The 21,243-nt window shown below is 41.6% G+C and overlaps 1 protein-coding gene across 1 annotated transcript; it reads left to right on the plus strand.

Moving 5' to 3' along the window:
- The first annotated feature begins 11 nt into the window (after positions 1 to 11).
- Positions 12 to 21,066, plus strand: GLOD4 (glyoxalase domain containing 4). Its single transcript, XM_068530119.1, has 9 exons — positions 12 to 144; positions 2,933 to 2,982; positions 3,542 to 3,662; positions 6,989 to 7,133; positions 12,088 to 12,224; positions 12,999 to 13,085; positions 13,356 to 13,469; positions 13,560 to 13,646; positions 20,606 to 21,066. The coding sequence occupies exons 1-9, from the start codon at positions 55 to 57 to the stop codon at positions 20,669 to 20,671; spliced, it is 897 nt and encodes a 298-aa protein (XP_068386220.1). The 5' UTR covers positions 12 to 54; the 3' UTR covers positions 20,672 to 21,066.
- Positions 21,067 to 21,243: the final 177 nt, after the last annotated feature.

The raw sequence follows: 21,243 nt of genomic DNA on the forward strand, positions 1-21,243 counted from the left end.
ACCGCGCCGGCGTCCTCTGTGGGCGGTGCGGCGCTGTACGAGTGACGGGTGGTCATGGCGACTCGTCGGGCTCTGCACTTCGTGTTCAAAGTGGGAAACCGCTTCCAGACGGCGTGTTTCTATCGTGATGTCCTGGGAATGAAGGTGGAGACGGGGCGGAGAGGGGTTGGCGCGCGAGGGGGTCGCGGGAGGCTGAGCCCCACATGGCCGAGGGAGGGGAGAAAAGGGTGTGATGTGGATTTCAGCGGGAACCCGGGTGTCCGACCTTAGCCCCTAGACTTTCCATTAGCTCTGTGGTTTTCAACTTCAGGAAGCGTCGCGAGTCGCGGCTTGGGTTAGATGGACTTTGAAAGGGGGTCACACTTACCAGTCGCCGATTGTGTGCCCACACACGTCCTTTCATTTAAGTTTATTCACGAATGTTTATTCCTGGCCTTGCGAAGCTTCTAGTCTAGTGGGAAAGGCAGTAAATAAAAAGTTATGTATAATACTCCTCCGGTGAACAATGACTCTCTTCTGGTTTGGAGCCTTTCGGTTTAGATATCAGCATTGGTCAGAGTTCTGCTTCTCTTGTTGCTGGTTTGAATGGTCTCTTGGATATTCAGTCTCTCTGGGTGAGTGCTCCAATTCTTCTCTCCATAGTCCAGATCTAAGTGTGAAGTGAGAACCCATCCTCGTCTCCAGCACCTGGAAGTGGCCTCTCTCCAGCTCTGAGCAGCTGTGATTCTGCAGAGATCACTTGGGTGGCAGGCGCTGGTGGAAGCTATTGGGGAGCTTCCTGATAAGCAGGGACTTTAGATGTTGTCAACTGAAACAAAAATGCACAACCTAAAATTTTCGAGTTAAGTTCTTTTTGGGGACCTTACTGAGGACTATAGCCTGGAAGACAGCCGCTCAAGATAGCTCTGAGGAACTGCCCTGAAGAGGCAAGGGCGGAGCTAGAATATATATGAGTTTTTTTCTGGGGGGGAAAAAAAAAACAAAACCACGTAGTTGAACATCAAAAGATTACTGCTAATCACAAAAGCAGACATCTCAAGTTAATGCTTCTTTTTTTTTTAACTTGGGATTTTTAAAAATAAATTATTTATTTTTGGCTGCATTGGGTCTTCGTTGCTAAGCACGGGCTTTCTCTAGTTGTGGCGAGTTGGGGCTACTCTTCATTGCGGTGCGCGGGCTTCTCATTGCGGTGGCTTCTCGTTGCGGAGCATGGGCTCTAGGCGCGCGGGCTTCAGTAGTTGTGGCTCGGGGGCTCCAGAGTGCAGGCTCAGTAGTTGTGGCGCATGGGCTAAGTTGCTCCACAGCATGTGGGATCTTCCCAGACCAGGAAGTGGTCCCCTGCATTGGCAGGCGGATTCTTAACGACTGCACCACCAGGGAAGTCCCAGAAGATGGGTTCTGGGTTCATTGAAATTATTCCTTAGATATGCATCTTAAATATCTAGGGCCAGCATCCAAAGCATGGAATGCTTCTTGTTTTTCTCCATAATGAATTCCCTTCAAGGTGCACTGTTGGTGGGCCACTGCAGTAGCTGATGCCCTGGTCCTTGTAGAAATGGAGTTGCAGGCAACATTCTTTGTTTACAGTGTGCAAGAGTGCGATTTAATGTAGAGACACCGCAGGAGACATGGAGTGCAAAGGGAGTTACCTGAATTCATCAGTCATTTAAAAAATATCACCCGTTTCATAGTTCTGTGTTGGGCTTTGGTGACAAAGATGAAAATAACCCTGGTGTCTGTCCTCAATTAAAACTCCTGGCTTGGAATGGGGGTGGGAATTGTACATTGCTGATGGTAATGGTACTTGAAATTTGATGATAGAAAACCACAGAGCTCTCTCTTAATGTGTTTCCTCATTGATAAAAGGGTGGTTGTAAAGATTAAACACATTATTATTTGTGTAGTATTTGACACATGGTATGTATTATGTAAGTGTTAGCTACCATTATTATAAAAGTACAACAGGAGGAGAGCTTTAACTCTAACCTGGTCCTCAGGAAATAATTCATGGAGACCTTGTACTTGAGGTGACCTCTAAAGATAGGTAGGATATCCACAGACCTAGATTAGAGGGAGGAGTATACTAGAAAAACTGAACAGCCAATGCAAAGTTAAGATATGTTTGGGAAGCACCACTAGTTTTATGTGCCTTTAGTTTTTTTGGTTTTTTTGTTGTTGTTGTTGGCTGCGCCACGCGACTCATGGGATCTTAGTTCCCTGACCAGGGATCGAACCCCAGCCCTGGCAGTGAGAGCGCGGGGTCCTAACCACTGGACTGCCAGGGAAGTCCCTGATAGTATCTTGAATAATATGCTAAGGAATTTGGATTTGATGTCATAGAAAGTGGGGAGCTCTCTTACATTTTAGAACAGGGCAGTGGTGTGATCAGAGCTGTGCTTTAGGGACTTAATTTTATGGTGGTATTAAGGAAAGAGATCAGTAAGATGATTTCTAATCGTCTGTGAGAGGTGTGATGGGAACTTGAACTGGAGCAGTAGCTGTGGGACTCAAAAAGGAAAACAGAAACTGACACATTGAGAGCCTACTGTGTAGTATAGGTTCTGTGTCAAATGCTTTAATAAATTATCTATTTTCACAACATATTAGGAGACTCAGATCCTAATATGTCGCTCTCAGAGTTACACAGCTACTAAGTGAAGGCCACACTTTTTTCACTACACAGTACTGCTTCCCCATCTAAATATAATAGATTTTACAACTGTGGTTGGTTGCCTGACCCTTGGTATCAAGCCGATCTTTCTTACCTCTACTACTTCCAGCCTGGGAAAGATATACAGCTCGTTATCTTTTGTTTGTTTTACACGGAAAGCTTACAAATAATAATGTCTGTGTTTTGACATTTCAGTTTGTGCTAAATATGCTGTGTGTACTACTAGGACAACTTTGCCATTTATTCTCATTCCCTTACCAGATTCTTCGGCATGAGGAATTTGAGGAAGGCTGCAGAGCTGCCTGTAATGGGTATGACCCCTTGTTTCTTAAAATCTTCTTTAGTCTCTGAATACCCCTGAAGAACAGAAAGCAGTTTCTCAAAGCGAGTAGAAGGCAGCAGAATAAATTAAGGAGGCAATAAGTTAGGGAGGCAGCTTCAGGGTCACAAATAAGTATATGCTGTGGATGAAGCAATGTCTTATGGAATATCTCTTAAGCTTAGTAACCATGGCAAGCTGAGAAATTCCAAGGCCTGATGGGAATTGCATGCTTGACGAGTAGGCAAAAAATAAGTTAAGGTCAGGTGAGACGACTGTCCCTATAGGATTCAGCTCCCTACTTTAAAGAAAAGGTAAACAAATCTTTCCCTCAAGTAAGTGCCAGACAAATGGTCTTTTGAGCCTTTGGTGATGGGGCCCATGAGCGCTGTGCACAGCTGCTCTTAGCACCGGCTGAGGTCATCTCATCCTTATGGGTACTTGGAGGACCAGAAGGGACTGCCCACCTCTTTGTCCCAATAGTTCTTTGGGGGCAGCCTGAAGCAGATTTTGTCTGTGGTCACTGGGTTCATTTTTTTTCATTTTTCTAGGCCTTATGATGGAAAATGGAGTAAAACAATGGTGGGATTTGGACCTGAGGATGATCATTTTGTTGCAGAACTGACTTACAATTACGGCATTGGCAACTACAAGCTTGGCAATGACTTCATGGTAAATATCATTTTGTTCTAGCAGATTTTTGGCTGTACCTTTTAGAGAGGTCACTGATGCGGCTGTAGATAACTATGACTACTGATTGATGGCTTTGGGGTGCAGTTTAGTGATCAGTTTTGTGATATTTTCTATTTAAAAAAGAACAAAACCAAGAAACCTGCTTGGGCCCCTGTCTCCAAGCTGGCTCAGGATGAAATGTGTTCTCCCACCATTTAGGAATCAAGCTCAAGACTTAGAGACAGGTTTGAAGGAGACAAGACTCCCCTGGGGGAATGACTGAATCTCGGGAGGTGGAAGAGCCAGAGTCAATGGATCGTCAGGTCCTCATCACCATCCAGAGAAATATTTTCTCTCTAGTGGACAGTTGTGATTGGGGTGAGCGACTGCAGTCAATCCTAGTCAGAGAAAAATCTGAGATGGTTTTAAGGATAGAAAGAAGGTGTCATTGCATGCACTGCATTCATTAACGCATTCAGCAATTCAAGTTGTTGTGCACCTGTTATAGTAATAGGATCTGCCATCTGCTGAGCAGTTACTGTGTGCAAGAAGGAATGTCACTGGGCCCAAATACGTAGCAAGAGAGGAGTAACTGATTCTTACCCAGAATCTACTGAGCAACTCTACCTCATGCTAGATGTTATTTTGCTCATTTGATCTCGCTATTCCTGTTAACTCATGTTAAAATAATGGTACCTAGATGGAAGTTTGTAGGATCAGATGTATGTAAAAGTGTTTTGTAAATGGAAAGGACTGCTCAGATATAACAGATTAATAAATTTCTCTTTCTCTTTCTCACTCTCCATGCCGCTCACTAATTTATTCATTTAACAGATATTTTTTGTGACTTGCTCTATGCCATGTACCTTGTTAGGTCCTGGGGATACAATTTAGAGCATGTTCCCTGGCCTAAGGAGTTTCCTGTCTGATGGGGGAAACAGGTAAAGAGACAACAAGAACACCGTGTGATAAGTGCTAAGATAGGGATAAGAACAGGGGAATGTGGGAACACACAGGAGGAATTTCCAGCCTATTCTCAGACAGATGAGAGTTCAGGGAAGGCTTCCCAGAAGTGACGTCTGAGCAAGGTGAGGGGGGTCAGGGTGGGAGGGTGAGATGGCGGTCCTCAGCATGTGCACAGGCCTGGAGGTGAGAGGGAGCATGGCGCTCAGAGAACGGTGAGTAACTCACGCTGGCTGGAGCTTAGTGTGTGAAGAAGGGAGTGGGTAGAGTTGAGGCTGGAGGAGTGAGCAGGGGCCACATCATATCAGGACGTTCAGACTTTATTCTAAAAGCAGAGTGGAGCCGCTTTTAAGCAGGGGAACGACACAGTATTTGCAATGTACAAGAATCCCTGGCTAGAGCAGGGAGGTTGGGTTGGCGGGGAGCAGGACTGGAAGTGAGGCAACCAGCACAAAGGTTATACAGCCACCAGCAGCTCCTTAACTAACAAACGTGGCAGTGGTGGGAGAGGGAGAGAGAGGATGGATTTGAGAGATGTCAGAGGTAGAGTTCATAGGATTTGGTGATTGAGTGTATATGAGGGTCTCTGTGTTTCTCCTTATCGTTCTTTTCTTTACTCTCCAAATTTAAATCAGGGAGAAAAAAAAGAGCAAAACCATCTTGGTGCCATAAACATTTAATGGGCTCAGGTCAGATGTTGATCAGTGGGCCTGCAGGTACTAGAAGCCATGTAGGTGGAGAACAGCTTGGTGGCTCCACTGTGGGTCCTCCCAGGAGACTTTGGTAGTAAGAGAGCCCTGATGAAAGGTACCTTCTGTGCTGCTCCTCAGTTCATGGAACAAAAAGAAAAACAGGTTAAATAGAACTCCCATATATATAAAGAATCCCTATATAGTAAAAAAAAGAGGAAGTCTCTTAAACATTGAAAAAGATGTTCAACTTCCGAGCTGCCATTTGTCACCTATCAGATTGGCAAAAATCAAAAGGTGTGATAACACACTGTGAGGAAGGGTGTGGGAAAACTGCCACACTCATGCATTACTAATAAGAGTGTGAAGTGGTGCAGCCTCAAGTTTGGCAGTATCAAAATAATTAGCACCTTTACCCTTTGACCTTGCAGTTTCACTTCTAGGAGTTTAGTTTACGTATATGTTAACAAATATGTGAAATGACCTATGTATTAAATGATTTATTATTGAGTGCCTGCTACGTGCCAGGCACTGTTCCACGAACTTCGGATAAGCGGTGAACAAAACAGACAGAAATCTGTGCCTGGTAGGGGAGGGGGCCCAGGGCCTGACAGACAACTAATAATAAATTTCAATGAATGAATGAATAAATAAATAATATGATATAATATAATGTAATATAATATATGTTATTGAATATTTTAAAGGTGATTATTGTAATGGGGGCAGAACAGAGCAGGGTAAGGGGGGTTGGGAGTATGGGGCAATTGACCAGTTTTAATTTTAAGTGGGGCGTTGAGAGCAGGTTTCCGTGAGGAGGTGACATCTGAGCAAAGACTTGAAGGAGATAAGGGAGTTAGCCGTGTGGATATCTCGGGGAAGAGCATTTCAGCTAGGAAACAACCGGTGCAAAAGCCCTCAAACAGCGCCTGGCGCGTTTGAGAAAACGTGAGGAGGCCAGCATGGCTGGAATAGAGCCAGGGGAGAGGGGAGGAGAGGGGCTCAGAAATGACATGGGTCAGATTGTCTTGGCCCTTTCAGGCCATCGTAAGGCATCCCTGAGTGAAATAAAGAGCCATCAAGGGTTTTAAGCAGAGGAAAAGCAGCATGGGGTTGCCGTCTTGAGAATAGACTGTAGGGTGGGTTTCAGAAAGTTTACTCCAGCTGCAGAGTGGATGATGGATTGACAAGACTGGAGGCAGAGAGAGGCTGATCTGCAGTCCAGGCTAGAAACGAGGCCGAACACATCGGAAGGCATAGTGCACATTCTTAGGCATTTTGATTAACTTAAATAAAGAATGCCTCGATAGTTGGTTTATGTTTTTTGGTTTAAAAAGCAAAATTAAAAACAGAACATTTTAAATAAGTAGCTGGCGAGCCAAGGGTAAGATCAAGATTTCTCTGACCAGATCTTGAAAGTGAGGAGAGATTATCTTTGGTATTAAATGAATCAAGTTTCTCTGGCATTTGTGTTCCTATCCTACAATTCACAAAGTTTGGAATCTTTGCGGGAGAAAAATGTCCAAAACCTACTTCAAAATTACTAGCAGAAAATTTTGAATGCCAATTAAATCTTAGGTGATTTGACGTAAAGGCAGTGGGGTTTTGCTTCATTACCTTCTATAAAAGATCTGTTGTGATTACGCACTTGGGTGATACTGTTGTTTGTCATAGGGTATCACGCTCGCTTCTAGCCAGGCTGTCAGCAATGCCAGGAAGCTGGAGTGGCCACTCAGTGAAGTGGCAGAAGGTGTTTTTGAAACCAAAGCCCCGGGAGGATATAAGTTCTATTTGCAGAACCGCAGTCCATCTCAGTCAGGTAATTATCCCCACACTGACAAAAGCCCTCTGTCTAAAGGCTTCTGATGGAAGGAGAGAGGGAGCTCGATTTCTGTCTCCTGTGGAGTCTTTCTATATTGACGTGACACATCTTTCCCCAGCCAGTGTTGTTATTTGTCCTCTCAGAAATTACATTCTCATATCAGAATTTGAGTGCATCACTATAGGGGTTCTGGACTGGTTCTATCTATTCTACTGGTAATGTATCTGTGTAGGATACTTGCAGCTGCAGATATTAGGTACGCAACTGTAGCTTGAACGGTAAGAAAATGTTTTAGTTCACAGAGCAGGCATTCTCTGGGTAGGAAAGACTTCAGGGTTAGTCGACTCAGCAGCTCAGCAATGGCATCAAGGACGCAAATCTTCTCTCTCTGCATCCTCTTGTCCTCGAGGGTCTGCTTCTCCCCCTCAGGGTTGTAGGGTGGCTGCCAGTAGCAGTTGGGGCTACCTGCCTCCACATTCTCATCTGGTAGGAGAAAGAGAAACTGACTTCCTGTGGCTCTTTTTTAAGAGCACAGCAAAACTTTCCTAGAATCTTCCAGCAACTTCCTGGTCAGAATTGATTCACATGCCTGCTCCTGAACCAATCGCTGGCAGGCAAGAGAAATAGGATTATCCTTAGACCAGTTAGTCGTATCCTCCAGCTAAGGTCAGTTTCCCAGACTGCAGTGCTGGTTCTCGGTCAGTGTGGGTGAATGAAGTGAGGAGCCCACCACCCTGACCGCCACAGCGAGCGGGAGAGAAACTGCATGACGTTTCACGTGCGAGGCGTCCTCGTCATACATGTATTTAATTCCTGCAAATTCTGCTACCTGCTCTGCCGAGAGAAGAACAAAAGCAAGAAAAGGGGAAAAAAAAAATACTGGTGAACAGCAAGGGCACTTCTGCCTGCCATTCAGTCAGTGAACACAGGGCCCTAAGTGGACCTGAGGTGAAGACGGTCTTTCCCCGCTGGTCTGCCTCAAGTCCCCGAGGCCCCTCATACTGAGCCTGACTGTTGTGTTTACTGCTACTTGCTTTTCTTTCTTTCTTTTTTTTTTTTTAATATTTATTTATTTATTATTTATTTGGCCGCGTTGGGTCTTAGTTGCGGCACACAGGCTTCTCGTTGTGGCGCATGGACTGTAGGGCGCGGCGGGCTCTGTAGTTGCCCCGCAGCAAGTGGGATCTTAGTTCCTTAACCAGGGATCAAACCCTCGTCCCCTGCATTGGAAGGCAGTAGGGAAGTCCCTACTGCTACTTGCTTTTCATCTGGAGCTCAGCAAAAGAAAGAGCGATGTTCCAGTGTGGGAGGTCAGGCTGGTACTGTGGGACTTATTGAGAGATGGTATTTCTGAACTTCACTGGTAATGTAAGGGATTTTTACGAGTATTTTTATTGATAGGTGATAGGTGCTTTATATACTAACTTTGAAACTTAACTCCTGCCACTCATTCCATTATACATTTTTTCCCTAGTCTTAATAATGTTTCAGTACATAAAATAATGGAGGGCCTCACAATCATAAGATTTTTTTTTTCTTTGCTTTCTAGATTTGGTTTTTATATTCCAAAGATATCAATTTAGGGTATTGACATTAAAATTCAAATATTTTCTAATGACATCTTCTTGATTACCTCCAAGTAACTTGAAAAGTTTTCCATAGAATCTTTTTTTTTGGTCACTATTTTGTTTTTGAATTTTTGAATTTTATTTATTTTTTATACAGCAGGTTCTTTTTAGTTATCCATTTTATATGTCAATCCCAATCTCCCAATTCATGACACCACCACCACCTCCCTCCACTTTCCCCCCTTGGAGTCCATACATTTGTTCTCTACGTCTGTGTCTCAATTTCTGCCCTGCAAACCGGTACCATTTTTCTAGGTTCCACATATATGCGTTAATATGCGATATTTGTTTTTCTCTTTCTGACTTACTTCACTCTGTATGACAGTCTCTAGATTCATCATAAGATGTTTTTGTTCTTTGGAATGATAATACCTTTGGGGCATTAATTTCTGGTTGGTGATATAGTCAAATCTATCAGTCTAGCTGGTGTCCATACTTCTTTGAATGAATCACTCCTGTGTAGTTTCACACACTATGACTGTTCCTGCCCCTACCTCCCTTCAGGGTCTGAATCAGCTGGAATTTGTTGATTTCTCAGTGAATGGGGAAAACTAAAACAGTCTGCCAGGTAGAGGCACCTGTGAGAAACACCTTGCTTTAGCCATGGTATTGCTAGTCTAGCAAACGGGACTAAGGCAGTGAAAACTGAAGAAAAATGCATTGAATTTATCCTAGTCAGATACAGACTTGGAACAGCTCTTCAAAAAGTCACTTTACAAACTCCTTAAAGAAAAATTTTAGTATAATATCTAAAAAGACTATCCAAAAAGACTATTAAGATACTCGTCAAACAACTTATGTCTCAGAAGCTGGAGTTTCTTCATATGCTTCAACTAAACAACATATTGCAACAGACTGGATACAGAAGCAGATGTAAGAATCCAGCTATCTTCTACTAATCCAGACCTTAAAGAGATTCACAAAAATGTAAAACGATGCTGTTCTTGTCATTGCTTGTTTTGGAAAACACAGTTATTTTTCACAAAAAAAATGTTGTAATATTCTTATTGTTTTTAAATGAATTAATATGTAAATTTTAAAAAAGTCACTTTACAATATAAAAGTTTCCAATAATGTTAAGTGTTTTAATATAACTTTTATTCTTTTTACAAAAAAATAGATTTTTTTCCCCTAGACACACAGATATGCAAAAATAAGGAAGAAGAAAACAGATAACCACTGTTAACATTTTACTTATTTTATTTATTTGGTTGCACTGGGTCTTAGTTGCAGCATGCATGTGGGATCTAGTTCCCTGACCAGGGATCGAACCCGGGCCCCCTGCGTTGGGAGCGTAGAGTCTTATCCACTGCACCACCAGGGAAGTCCCTGTTAACATTTTAGAGTATATCTTTCCAATCTTTTATCAAAAGAAATAAATATATAATTAAATATATATGGGATTCCATTGTGTGACATTGTAGGAAGAGAAACAGTTGTCCGTTGTTAGATATTCATGTTGTCTCTGGTGTTTCATTGTTATGAGCAACACTGTGATGAATGTCTTTGTGAGGAAAGGCCTTCATACATCCACAGTCACTTCTTTAATTGCTGAAAATGGGCTTGCTCTTTCAAAAGCAGTGGATGGTTTTTAGATACATTCTGTCGAATTGTTGCTCAGAAATGTACTAATTTACACTCTGCCATTATTACATGATTGTGGTTTTTTCCCCCTGTACTATAACAGTTAACACTGTGAACTTTTAAAATTATTTGCTAATTAGATAACAAAATGTTTTATTTGAATTCTAATTTCTTTGTGAGGTCAAATATGCTTTCATATGTTCATTGACTGTTCCAGTTCCTCCTTTTGTGGATTACCGCTTCGTGCCTTTTGCCTATTTTTCTAGGACCTGAATCTTTTTCCTATTGATGTTTAAAGGTGATTTAAATATTAAGGACTTTTTGTCATATATGTTGATAAAAAAATGTTTCCTACTTTGTAGTTTATTCTTTAATTTTGATAGTAATTCTTTTTTTGGTTGTTGTCTAGGGGTTTTCCATTTCGTGTAATTAACCTAGCACATTTTTTTCTTCATGGTTTTTCTATCTTTAGTGTCAGATTTAAAAAAAGATCTTTCTGGGTTTCCCTGGTGGCACAGTGGTTAAGAATCCGCCTGCCAATGCAGGGGACACGGGTTCGAGTCCTGGTCCGGGAAGATCCCACATGCCGTGGAGCAACTAAGCCCGTGCGCCACAACTACTGAGCCTGCGCTCTAGAGCCTGCAAGCCACGACTACTGAGCCCACGTGCCACAACTACTGAAGCCCACGCGCCTAGAGCCCATGCTCCACAACAGGAGAAGCCACTGCAGTGAGAAGCCCGTGCACCGCGTTTATTAATGATAATAAAGCCCGTGCACCACATTTATTAATGATAATAAATAAAATAAATATTTTTAAAGATCTTATTTGTAAAAAAAAAAATCTTTCTCCACCCCAAAATTGTTTAAATAAATAATCACCCATTTCTAGTATTTTCATGGTTTCAGTCTTTAATCATTTAACTCATCAGGAATGTATTTTGCCGTTTAGTTTAAAGGTGTAGCTTCTTCCCACCAAATAAGAAGCCAGTTATCTTTTTTAAAAAAAAAATAAATTTATTTATTTATTTATTTATTTTTGGCTGCGTTGGGTCTTCGTTGCTGCACGTGGGCTTTCTCTAGTTGCCGGGAGCTGGGGGCTACTCTTCGTTGTGGTGCACGGGCTTCTCATTGCAGTGGCTTCTCTTGTTTGCGGAGCACGGGCTTTAGGCATGCAGGCTTCAGTAGTTGTGGCATGTAGGCTCAGTAGTTGTGGCGCACAGGCTTAGTTGCTCCACGGAAGCCAGTTATCTTAATGCCATTTATCTTTATTGAATAATCTGCCCTTTCACACTGACTTAAAATCCCTTTCTTATAAACTAAATTCTTTTAAGTTTTATTTTTTTATTTTATTATTTTTTAAAATTTATTTATTTATTTATTTTTGGCTGTGTTGGGTCTTCATTTCTGTGCGAGGGCTTTCTCTAGTTGTGGCAAGCGGGGGCCACTCTTCATCACGGTGCGTGGGCCTCTCACTATCGCAGCCTCTCTTGTTGCGGAGCACAGGCTCCAGACGCGCAGGCTCAGTGGTTGTGGCTCACGGGCCTAGTTGCTCCGCGGCATGTGGGATCCTCCCAGACCAGGGCTCGAACCCGTGTCCCCTGCATTGGCAGGCAGATTCTCAACCACTGTGCCACCAGGGAAGCCCCTAAATTCTTATATATACTTGAGCCTGTTTGGGTCCTTCTATTCCATTCCTTTGCACTGCCCTGTTCATTCCTGCTGTTTCGTTACCCTACAGATCCTGTATTAAAAGTAACTCTAGCAGTGTCTGATCTTCAGAAGTCTTTGAACTACTGGTCTAGTCTACTGGGAATGAAAGTTTATGAAAAAGATGAAAAGAAGCAGAGGGCTTTGCTGGGCTATGCTGATAACCAGGTGAGCAATCTCGGAGAGAAATAATCTGTTACTATGAGTTTGGCTTATAAATGAGGTTAACATGAAGGTTATTCTCATAGTTTCTTCATAGTAATTCAATATTTAGAACAGAAAGAAGAAAATTAAAATTGCCAGTGAGCTCACCACCCAGATATTACCTTTGTGTATATTTGGGGAATGTGTCCTTTCAGGAGTGGATTTGCTGAGTCAGAAGAGATGTAGGCAAGATTTAATGCTGTAATGATGACCTTTTTTTTTTTCTCTTAATAACTTAGCATTTGAGCATGATTTAGTCCTTTTACTTTGAGCCAGAAGGTCTACTCCTAGGAATTTATTTTACAAACGTACTTATCCTACACATGCACAAAGAAGTATGTACAAGGTTATCTGCTGCGGCATTGTTTGTAATAGCAAAATGTAAGAAATAACCTAAATGCCCTGTGGATTCAAGCAATAGTTCAACCATTTATGGTTCAGCCATAGAATGGATTAGTAAGCAGCCATCAAAAAGAATGAGGCGAGTCTCTATGTGCTGAGATGGGAACATTAATTGGAGAAAAACAAGGGACAGAATAATGCATAAATTATGCTACTATTGGTGTAAAAAAGAAAAAAGGGTAAATGCCTATGGATGCCTGCTGACTGGTTGCCTCTGGGGTGAGAGTAAGAGGGAGACTTAGAATTTACTTTATTCCTTTAGCCCTGTTTGAATTTTTTTTTTTTTACCACGTAACCTGTTCCGAAAAATAAACCCGCTTTCTCATGTCTTTTCAGTGTAAGCTGGAGCTACAGGGCATCCAAGGGGCAGTTGATCATGCAACAGCTTTTGGACGAATTGCCTTTTCTTGCCCCCAGAAAGAGGTAATGTTTGGTACCAGGTCTTTTGTTTAAATTCTGTGACTAGCTAGTTCAAACAGCTAGGAAGCTTGACCCTCCCTTCTCTAGGTTCATGTTGATTGTGGCTTTGGTATCAAGTTCAACAGTTGTCTCAAGAGCAGCTGAGATAATAAAATCAAACAAGTGGCGCCAGAGTTTTGTGGTTGATTTGAGATTCCTCTGGGGCTTTCGAGGACCACAGCCCAAGAGTGGCGTAGGACCCCTTGCTCACTTTGCTTTTTTGTTTTCCTCAAGTTGTCAGACTTAGAAGATTTGATGAAAAGGGAGAACCAGAAGATTCTGACTCCCCTGGTGAGCCTGGACACTCCAGGGAAAGCAACAGTGCAAGTTATCATTTTGGCAGACCCTGTAAGTATTACCCACAAACAGGACAGGCTGCACAAGGGCTTTCTTCTGAGGTGTCTTTTTGCCAAATTTCTTTTCTCTCTTTTGGTGTAGGATGGACATGAAATTTGCTTTGTGGGGGATGAAGCATTTCGAGAACTCTCTAAGATGGATCCAGAGGGAAGCAAATTATTGGATGACGTGAGTCTCATTTCTAAATTTATCTCACCTTCAGCTCAAGGGGGTGCTGTTAAATGTGTATGAAGAAGGACCCAAGCATCAGGGGCCAGTTCTTACTTTCAGAACCGTGTCCTTTTGAGGTGACTTTTGAGCCAGAGACTTGTGTCAACTTCATTCCCACCTATGTGACTCTTATCTGGGTGCAGTATGTGTGCCTTCCCTCCACCTCGGGCTGCCTTGGAGAACCACTGCTGCTAAATACATCACTGTTCTGCTCGGTGACCGGAAGTGCCCCGACGCCACCCCATCTCACTGCCTTAGCCCCTTGGTCATCTCTTCTCCATTCTACAGCATCGTTCTCTTCCTTCCTAGCAAATTGTTCTCATAAGCATACAAACTAACTCTAGTATCTTCTAAAAATCTTCTATTTACCCCATATCCCTTCTCCAGATTTCTTTTAAAAATCTCCCTGCACGCTGTTTCTACTTCTTACCTCCCATTCACACTTCACTCTGTTCCGCATTGGCTCCTGTCACGCAGTGAGACGCGTTGATGTCATCGGTGACCTCCTCTTGCCAAATCCAGTGACTATTTTTCTATCCTCATCAAACACGATCTTTTAGCAGCATGCAGTGTTGTACCCCAGCTTCTAGCACATACCTCGTATGTAGCTGGCACTCAGTGAATACTCTGCTGCTGCTGCTGAAAGGAATGAATCAATGTGTCCTGGTTCTGTCACTTAGTATCTGTGTGACTGACCTTAAGAAATTCAAGTCTCTAAACTGCAGTTTTTTATCCAAAAATTTTAGGAAATAAGATTATCCACCTCATAGGATTGTTGTGTTGTTTATAGAGCTTAGCAAACTGCTGACAAAATAACGGACACTCAATTGTTGTTCATTAAAGCTGGAAATGTACAAAAAATATAGCGTTTACAAATTTTACCATAAAGGAAAATAGAATCTCAGGCAACCTCTTAGTTGACAAATTGGCTAGATTGTTCTTCTTTCTCTTTCATATCGCTGACCAACTTCCTCCCCTTTTTTTAAAAAAAATATTTATCTATTTATTTACTTATTTATTTGGTTGTGCCGGGTCTTAGTTGCAGCAGGCGGTATCCTTAGTTGTGGCTCGCAGGCTCCTTAGTTGTGGCATGAGTGTGGGATCTAGTTCCCTGACCAGGAATCGAACCCTGGCCCCCTGCATTGGGAGCACGGAGTCTTATCCACTGCGTCACCAGGGAAGTCCCCAACTTCCTCCTCTTTTGAGCTCTCTTCTCCCTTGATGCTGGGGATCCTGCCATCTTCCTTTCTCTCTGACAGCTTCCCCTCAGCCACAGGCACCTTTTTCTGTGACTGATCCTGAAATGATTTTTCCCACGGTCCCACTTTGGCTGTCTTTTACTCTCTCATTATACATTCTTTCTCTTCTCTGAGTAGAAGTTACCTGTTACTCTGGTCATCTCTACGCAGAGCTTCAGCCATCATCCATTCTCAACTTCCTAACTTCTAGTTCCCACTCCTCACTAAGCTCTAAACGAGCATTTTTCATTGTTGTTACTGAGGTAAAATATACATAGAATTTAAGTGTACAGAAATTTTAGTGTCCACTTTGATGAGTTTTGACAGTTACATATACTCGTATAACCACTACTCAAAATATAGAGTATTTTCATTGTTATAGAAAGTTCTGTTGTGCCCATTTCTAGTTCCCAACCCCTCCTCCCAGCAGCAACTACTGTTCTGAATTCTGTCATATGAATTTTGTCTGTCCTTGGACTTCATATGAATGGAATGGCTTCTTTCAGTCAACGTAACCTTTTTGAGATTCCTCAGTGTAATTGTACATGCTAGAATTCTTTTTTTTTGCTGAGTGGTATTCAATTTTATGAATATAACAATTTGCTTATCCATTCTTCCAATGGTGGACATTGGAGTTTTTTCCAGATTTTTATCTATTATAAGGAAGACTGCTCTGAACATTCTCATGTAACTCTTCTTGTGGACGTATGTTTCATTTCTCTTGGGTAAATACCTGGGAAGGGAATTGCTTTTACTTTCTAAGAAACTGCCGAACAGTTGTCCAAAGTGATTGAACTGTTTTACACTATTGGCCATGTATATATAGGAGTTCCAGCTGCTCTGCGTCCTCACCAACATTTGTGTGTTGTCTTCTGTCCATTTCTTTCCATAACAGATTTTATTTTTAATATTTCATGATTAAAAATTCCATATATACACAAAAGAGTACAAAATCCCTATGTGACTGTCACCACTCAACTCTGCCATAATTTTTCATCATTCCTTTCCACCCCACTTTTTTTTTTGGCAGTGGGGATATTTGTTGGAGAATTTTAAGGCAAATTTCAGACACCATGTCATTTCAACCCTAAATACCTAAGTATTTTACACATTTTAAGATGATTTAAAAAGTAAAAATTACAACATTGTAAAGCAACTATACTCCAATAAAAATAAATTTTTTTTTTAAACATCTTTATTGAAGTATAATTGCCTTACAATGGTGTGTTAGCTTCTGCTTTATAACAAAGTGAATCAGTTATACACATGCAATATGTTCCCATATCTCTTCCCTCTTGCATCTCCCTCCCTCCCACCCTCCCCATCCCACCCCTCTAGGTGGTCACAAAACACCCAGCTGATCTCCCTGTGCTATGTGGCTGCTTCCCACTAGCTATCTATTTTACATTTGGTAGTGTATATATGTCCATGACACTCTCTTACCCTGTCACATCTCACCCCACCCCCTCCCCATATCCTCAAGTCCATTCTCTAGTAGGTCTGTGTCTTTATTCCCGTCTTGCCACTAGGTTCTTCATGGCTTTTTTTTTTTTTTCCTTAGATTCCGTATATATGTGTTAGCATACTGTATTTGTTTTTCTCTTTCTGACTTACTTCACTCTGTATGACAGACTCTAACTCCATCCACCTCACTACAAATAACTCAATTTCGTTTCTCTTTATGGCTGAGTAATATTCCATTGTATATATGTGCCACATCTTCTTTATCCATTCATCTGTCGATGGACACTTAGGTTGCTTCCATGTCCTGGCTATTGTAAATAGAGCTGCAATGAACATTGTGGTACATGACTCTTTTTGAATTATGGTTTTCTCAGGATATATGCCCAGTAGTGGGATTACTGGGTCATATGGTAGTTCTAGTTTTAGTTTTTTTGAGAAACCTCCATACTGTTCTCCATAGTGGCTGTATCAATTTACATTCCCACCAACAGTGCAAGAGGGTTCCCTTTTCTCCACACCCTCTCCAGCATTTATTGTTTGTAGATTTTTTTGATGATGGCCATTCTGACCGGTATGAGATGATACCTCATTGTAGTTTTGATTTGCATTTCTCTAATGATTAGTGATGTTGAGCATCCTTTCATGTGTTTGTTGGCAATCTGTATATCTTCTTTGGAGAAATGTCTATTTATGTCTTCTGCTCATTTTTGGATTGGATTGTTTGTTTTTTTGATATTAAGCTGCATGAGCTGCTTGTATATTTTAGAGATTAATCCTTTGTCCATTGGTTCGTTTGCAAATATTTTCTCCCATTCTGAGGGTTGTCTTTTCGTCTTTTGTTTATGGTTTCCTTTGCCTTGCAAAAGCTTTTAAGTTTCATTAGGTCCCATTTGTTTATTTTTGTTTTTATTTCCATTTCTCTAGGAGGTGGGTCAAAAAGGATCTTGCTGTGATTTATGTCATAGAGTGTTTTGCCTATGTTTTCCTCTAAGAGTTTTATAGTGTCTGGCCTTACATTTAGGTCTCTAATCCACTTTGAGTTTATTTTTGTGTATGGTGTCAGGGAGTGTTCTAATTTCATTCTTTTACATGTAGCTGTCCAGTTTTCCCAGCACCACTTATTGAAGAGGTTGTCTTTTCTCCATTGTATATTCTTGCCTCCTTTATCAAAGATAAGGTGACCATATGTGCGTGGGTTTATCTCTGGGCTTTCTGTCCTGTTCCATTGATCTGTATTTCTGTTTTGTGCCAGTACCATACTGTCTTGATTACTGTAGCTTTGTAGTATAGTCTGAGGTCAGGGAGCCTGATTCCTCCAGCTCCGTTTTTCTTTCTCAAGATTGCTTTGGCTATTCATGGTCTTTTGTGTTTCCATACAAATTGTGAAATTTTTTGTTCTAGCTCTGTGAAAAATGCCATTGGTAGTTTGATAGGGATTGCATTGAATCTGTAGATTGCTTTGAGTAGTATAGTCTATTTTCACAATGTTGATTCTTCCAGTCCAAGAACATGATATGTCTCCATCTGTTTGTATCATCTTTAATTTCTTTCATCAGTGTCTTATAGTTTTCTGCATACAGGTCTTTTGTCTCCTTAGGTAGGTCTGTTCCTAGGTATTTTATTCTTTTTGTTAGCAGACGGATTCTTAACCACTGCACCACCAGGGAACTCCCAACAGTATATCCTTAATGCCTTTTTTGTTTCTTTACTGCCCTATGTATTTTTTATTTAGCTTTAATATAATTGGACTATGTCAATCCAGAATAATTTATCTGATCCATTGAGTTTCATGACAAACTAATTGGAAGACACACCACTGATCTATTTCACATTTTAGCCATTCTCTAACCTCTAAATATAAATTTATTTTCACTCTTCTGTGTCTTTGCTCACATTATTTTATTCTCCTAGAATGTCCCTTCTCTCATTTGAGTATTTGCTTATTTTTCAAGGCCCATTTAAATTCCTGTTTTAAAATTTTTTGACTGTTTTTCTCTTTCTTGTTGTTGTGTTGGAGTTCTGGATATGAGTCATTTGTTAGATAATCTGCAAATGCAAATACTTTCCCCATTCAATGGCTTGACTATTTATTTTCTTAATACAGGCCTTTGAAGAGCAGACATTTCTCTAAGTCCAATTTATCAACTTTTTCTTTTATGCTTAATGCTTTTTTTGTCAGATTAGTGTTATAGCCAAAGAAACTTTTTACCTGGATAGACCATGGACATTTCAACTCTACATGCCTATAACTTAATTTATCTTACTTCAAATCCATTCTTCATTAATATAATAGAAAAATAAAAATTACTATTTATTAAGCATCTCCTATATTGACATGTTCTTAAGTGCCTTATGTATATTCTGCAACTCTTACCATAATCTACAAGGTGGATAGCATTCCCTTTTCAGATGAAGAAACTGAGGCTCAAAAGAGTAAGTCACCCAATATTATACATTCAGTAAGTGGCAGGCACGGGCTCAAACAGAGGTCTTTCAGGTTTCAAAGCCAGTTCTTTTTTCCTCTTCTATACTCTGCTCCCGCCCCTGAATAGCACTGTATATCTGTTATCACAATTGTTTAAGCTAGAATCCTCAGAGCCAGTTTTTCTTTTAACATTTAATATGCTTTTTATTTTAGAATAGTTTTAGATTTACAAACAGAGCCATTTTTGAATACTGTTTCTCCTCACCCCTACATTCTGTTAGCAATTAGTCACCAGAAACTGTGAGTTCTACCTCTGAAATCCTTTGTCTATCTACTTCCCTTTTGAAAAGGCTCTCATTTTCACCTGCAATACTGCAAAAGCCTCCTCCCACCCTCCAGTCAATCCCTGATGCCAGCACTAGCTCTCTAAAGCATCAATCCAGTAATTTAAAAAACGGTTTAGGGGCTTCTCTGGTGGCTCAGTGGTTAAGAATCCGCCTGCCAATGCAGGGGACACGGGTTCGAGCCCTGGGTCCGGGAAGATCCCACATGCCACGGAGCAACTAAGCCCGTGCACCACAACTACTGAGCCTGCAGTCTAGAGCCCGTGAGCCACAAATACTGAAGCCCGCACACCTAGAGCCCGTGCTCCTCAACAAGAGAAGCCACTGCAATGAGAAGCCCGCGCACCGCAACGAAGAGTAGCCCCTGCTCGCCACAACTAGAGAAAGCCTGTGCGCAGCAACGAAGACCCAATGCAGCCTAAATAAATAAATAAATAAATAAATAAATAAATAAATAAATAAAATTTTTTAAAAAGAGACTTCAGTTTTAAGCTGGGCTCCCCCGCCCTCCCCGCCCACAAGCCCCTTTCTATGACCTCAACCTCATGGAATGATAGGATAAAAGGACTCTGGTGGAACCAAAACATATTGTTATTAACAAGCCTTCTTTTTTAATTAAGAGGTTCCAAACCAAACAGTACCAGCATCAGCGGAATGGTGTGGGAGGAGGCGTGGAAAAAGGAAATCATTCCAGGCTCATTGCCAAGACATCAAAATAGCTTTTCACATTTGGTCTCATCATTAGACTGAGTCTCCTGAGCACTAAAGATTCTTGAGAGCCCACCCAGACTCTCATCAGAGTGACCGCACTTCCTGTTCCGAAGAGCCCACAGCCAGGTGTGCTTGGCCTGCTCTCCAGCCAGCATCAGCCACACTTTACGGCTGCAGGCTCCGCCCTTTACTCTGCAAAATGAGAACTAACAAGCGATTGCTTGATACCCATCAGCATCCTCTGTCAAAGTAAACACAAGACTCTATACTGAATGAACATTTTTTCTTCTTTTTTTAGTTAATTAATTAATTTATTTTTGGCTGCGTTGGGTCTTCGTTGCTGCGCGTGGGCTTTCTCTAGTTGCGGCGAGCGGGGGCTGCTCTTCGTTGCGGTGCGCGGGCTTCTCATTGCAGTGGCTTCTCGTTGCAGAGCACAGACTCTAGGCACGCAGGCTTCAGTAGTTGTGGCACATAGGCTCTAGAGGGCAGGCTCAGTAGTTGTGGCGCACGGGCTTAGTTGCTCCGCGGCATGTGGGATCTTCCTGGGCCAGGGCTCGAGCCCGTGTTCCCTGCGTTAGCAGGTGGATTCTTAACCACTGTGCCACCAGAGAAGTCCCTGAACATCTTTTAATTGTTAATTTCTTGATTGTGGGCAGTGCAGTGAGGTACGAAGTAGACTATATGTTTTATTTTATGGACTGAGAATAAATAAATATTCCAATTCTGTTTCTACAGGCAATGGCAGAAGATAAAAGTGATGACTGGTTTGCTGCACGAAATAAACCAAAGGCTTCAGGTTAACCGAAGACATCATGTGGAACAAGCATTAGTGATTCCTGTCGAACACCTGTGAGGCCTGATGTGTGCATTATGTGACAAATGTTCTCACAACTTGGTGGTTTCCTGTATAGGCAGAGAGGCTGGGTGGTGAAGATTTGTGTATTTTAATCTTTGAGAGCTCTGATATATTTTAGAAAGAAAATCCTTTCATTATCAGTCCATTTAGAGGAGAACTCGTGCTGTCATCTATGCCATCCCTGGAACGGTACATTTTGTGTGTAACTGTATTAGATTAGTAATACATTCTTCTGAAGCCTGGAACAGCTGTATTGAACAGGACCTTTGGTTGGGGATCGAGGGAATTTTGATAAGTATGTAGATTTAATGAGAACAAATAAACCCAAATCAATTGCTTACAGCAGGAGTACTTCCAGTACCTGGTGACAGTATGCTGTTCTAATGTCTTACTCTGGCAGGCCTTGACCAATGAAAACTTTTAAAGAAATTTTGTGCCTTGAACCAAAAGACTTGGTTAACGTTCCCACATTCTTTGCTTTAAATTTTTGAGTAGCCAGAGCGAACAGACAAAAGGA

Source organism: Eschrichtius robustus, chromosome 20, assembly GCF_028021215.1.
Source record: "Eschrichtius robustus isolate mEscRob2 chromosome 20, mEscRob2.pri, whole genome shotgun sequence".
In the NCBI taxonomy this organism is placed as follows: domain Eukaryota; kingdom Metazoa; phylum Chordata; class Mammalia; order Artiodactyla; family Eschrichtiidae; genus Eschrichtius; species Eschrichtius robustus.

Excerpts from the sequence above, each read along its gene's own strand:
- GLOD4 (XM_068530119.1), top strand. The coding sequence starts at position 55 with ATGGCGACTCGTCGGGCTCTGCACTTCGTGTTCAAAGTGGGAAACCGC. Across the intron at positions 145-2,932 it reads GTGATGTCCTGGGAATGAAG|ATTCTTCGGCATGAGGAATT; the intron begins GTGGAGACGGGG and ends TTCCCTTACCAG. Across the intron at positions 7,134-12,087 it reads CCGCAGTCCATCTCAGTCAG|ATCCTGTATTAAAAGTAACT; the intron begins GTAATTATCCCC and ends GTTACCCTACAG.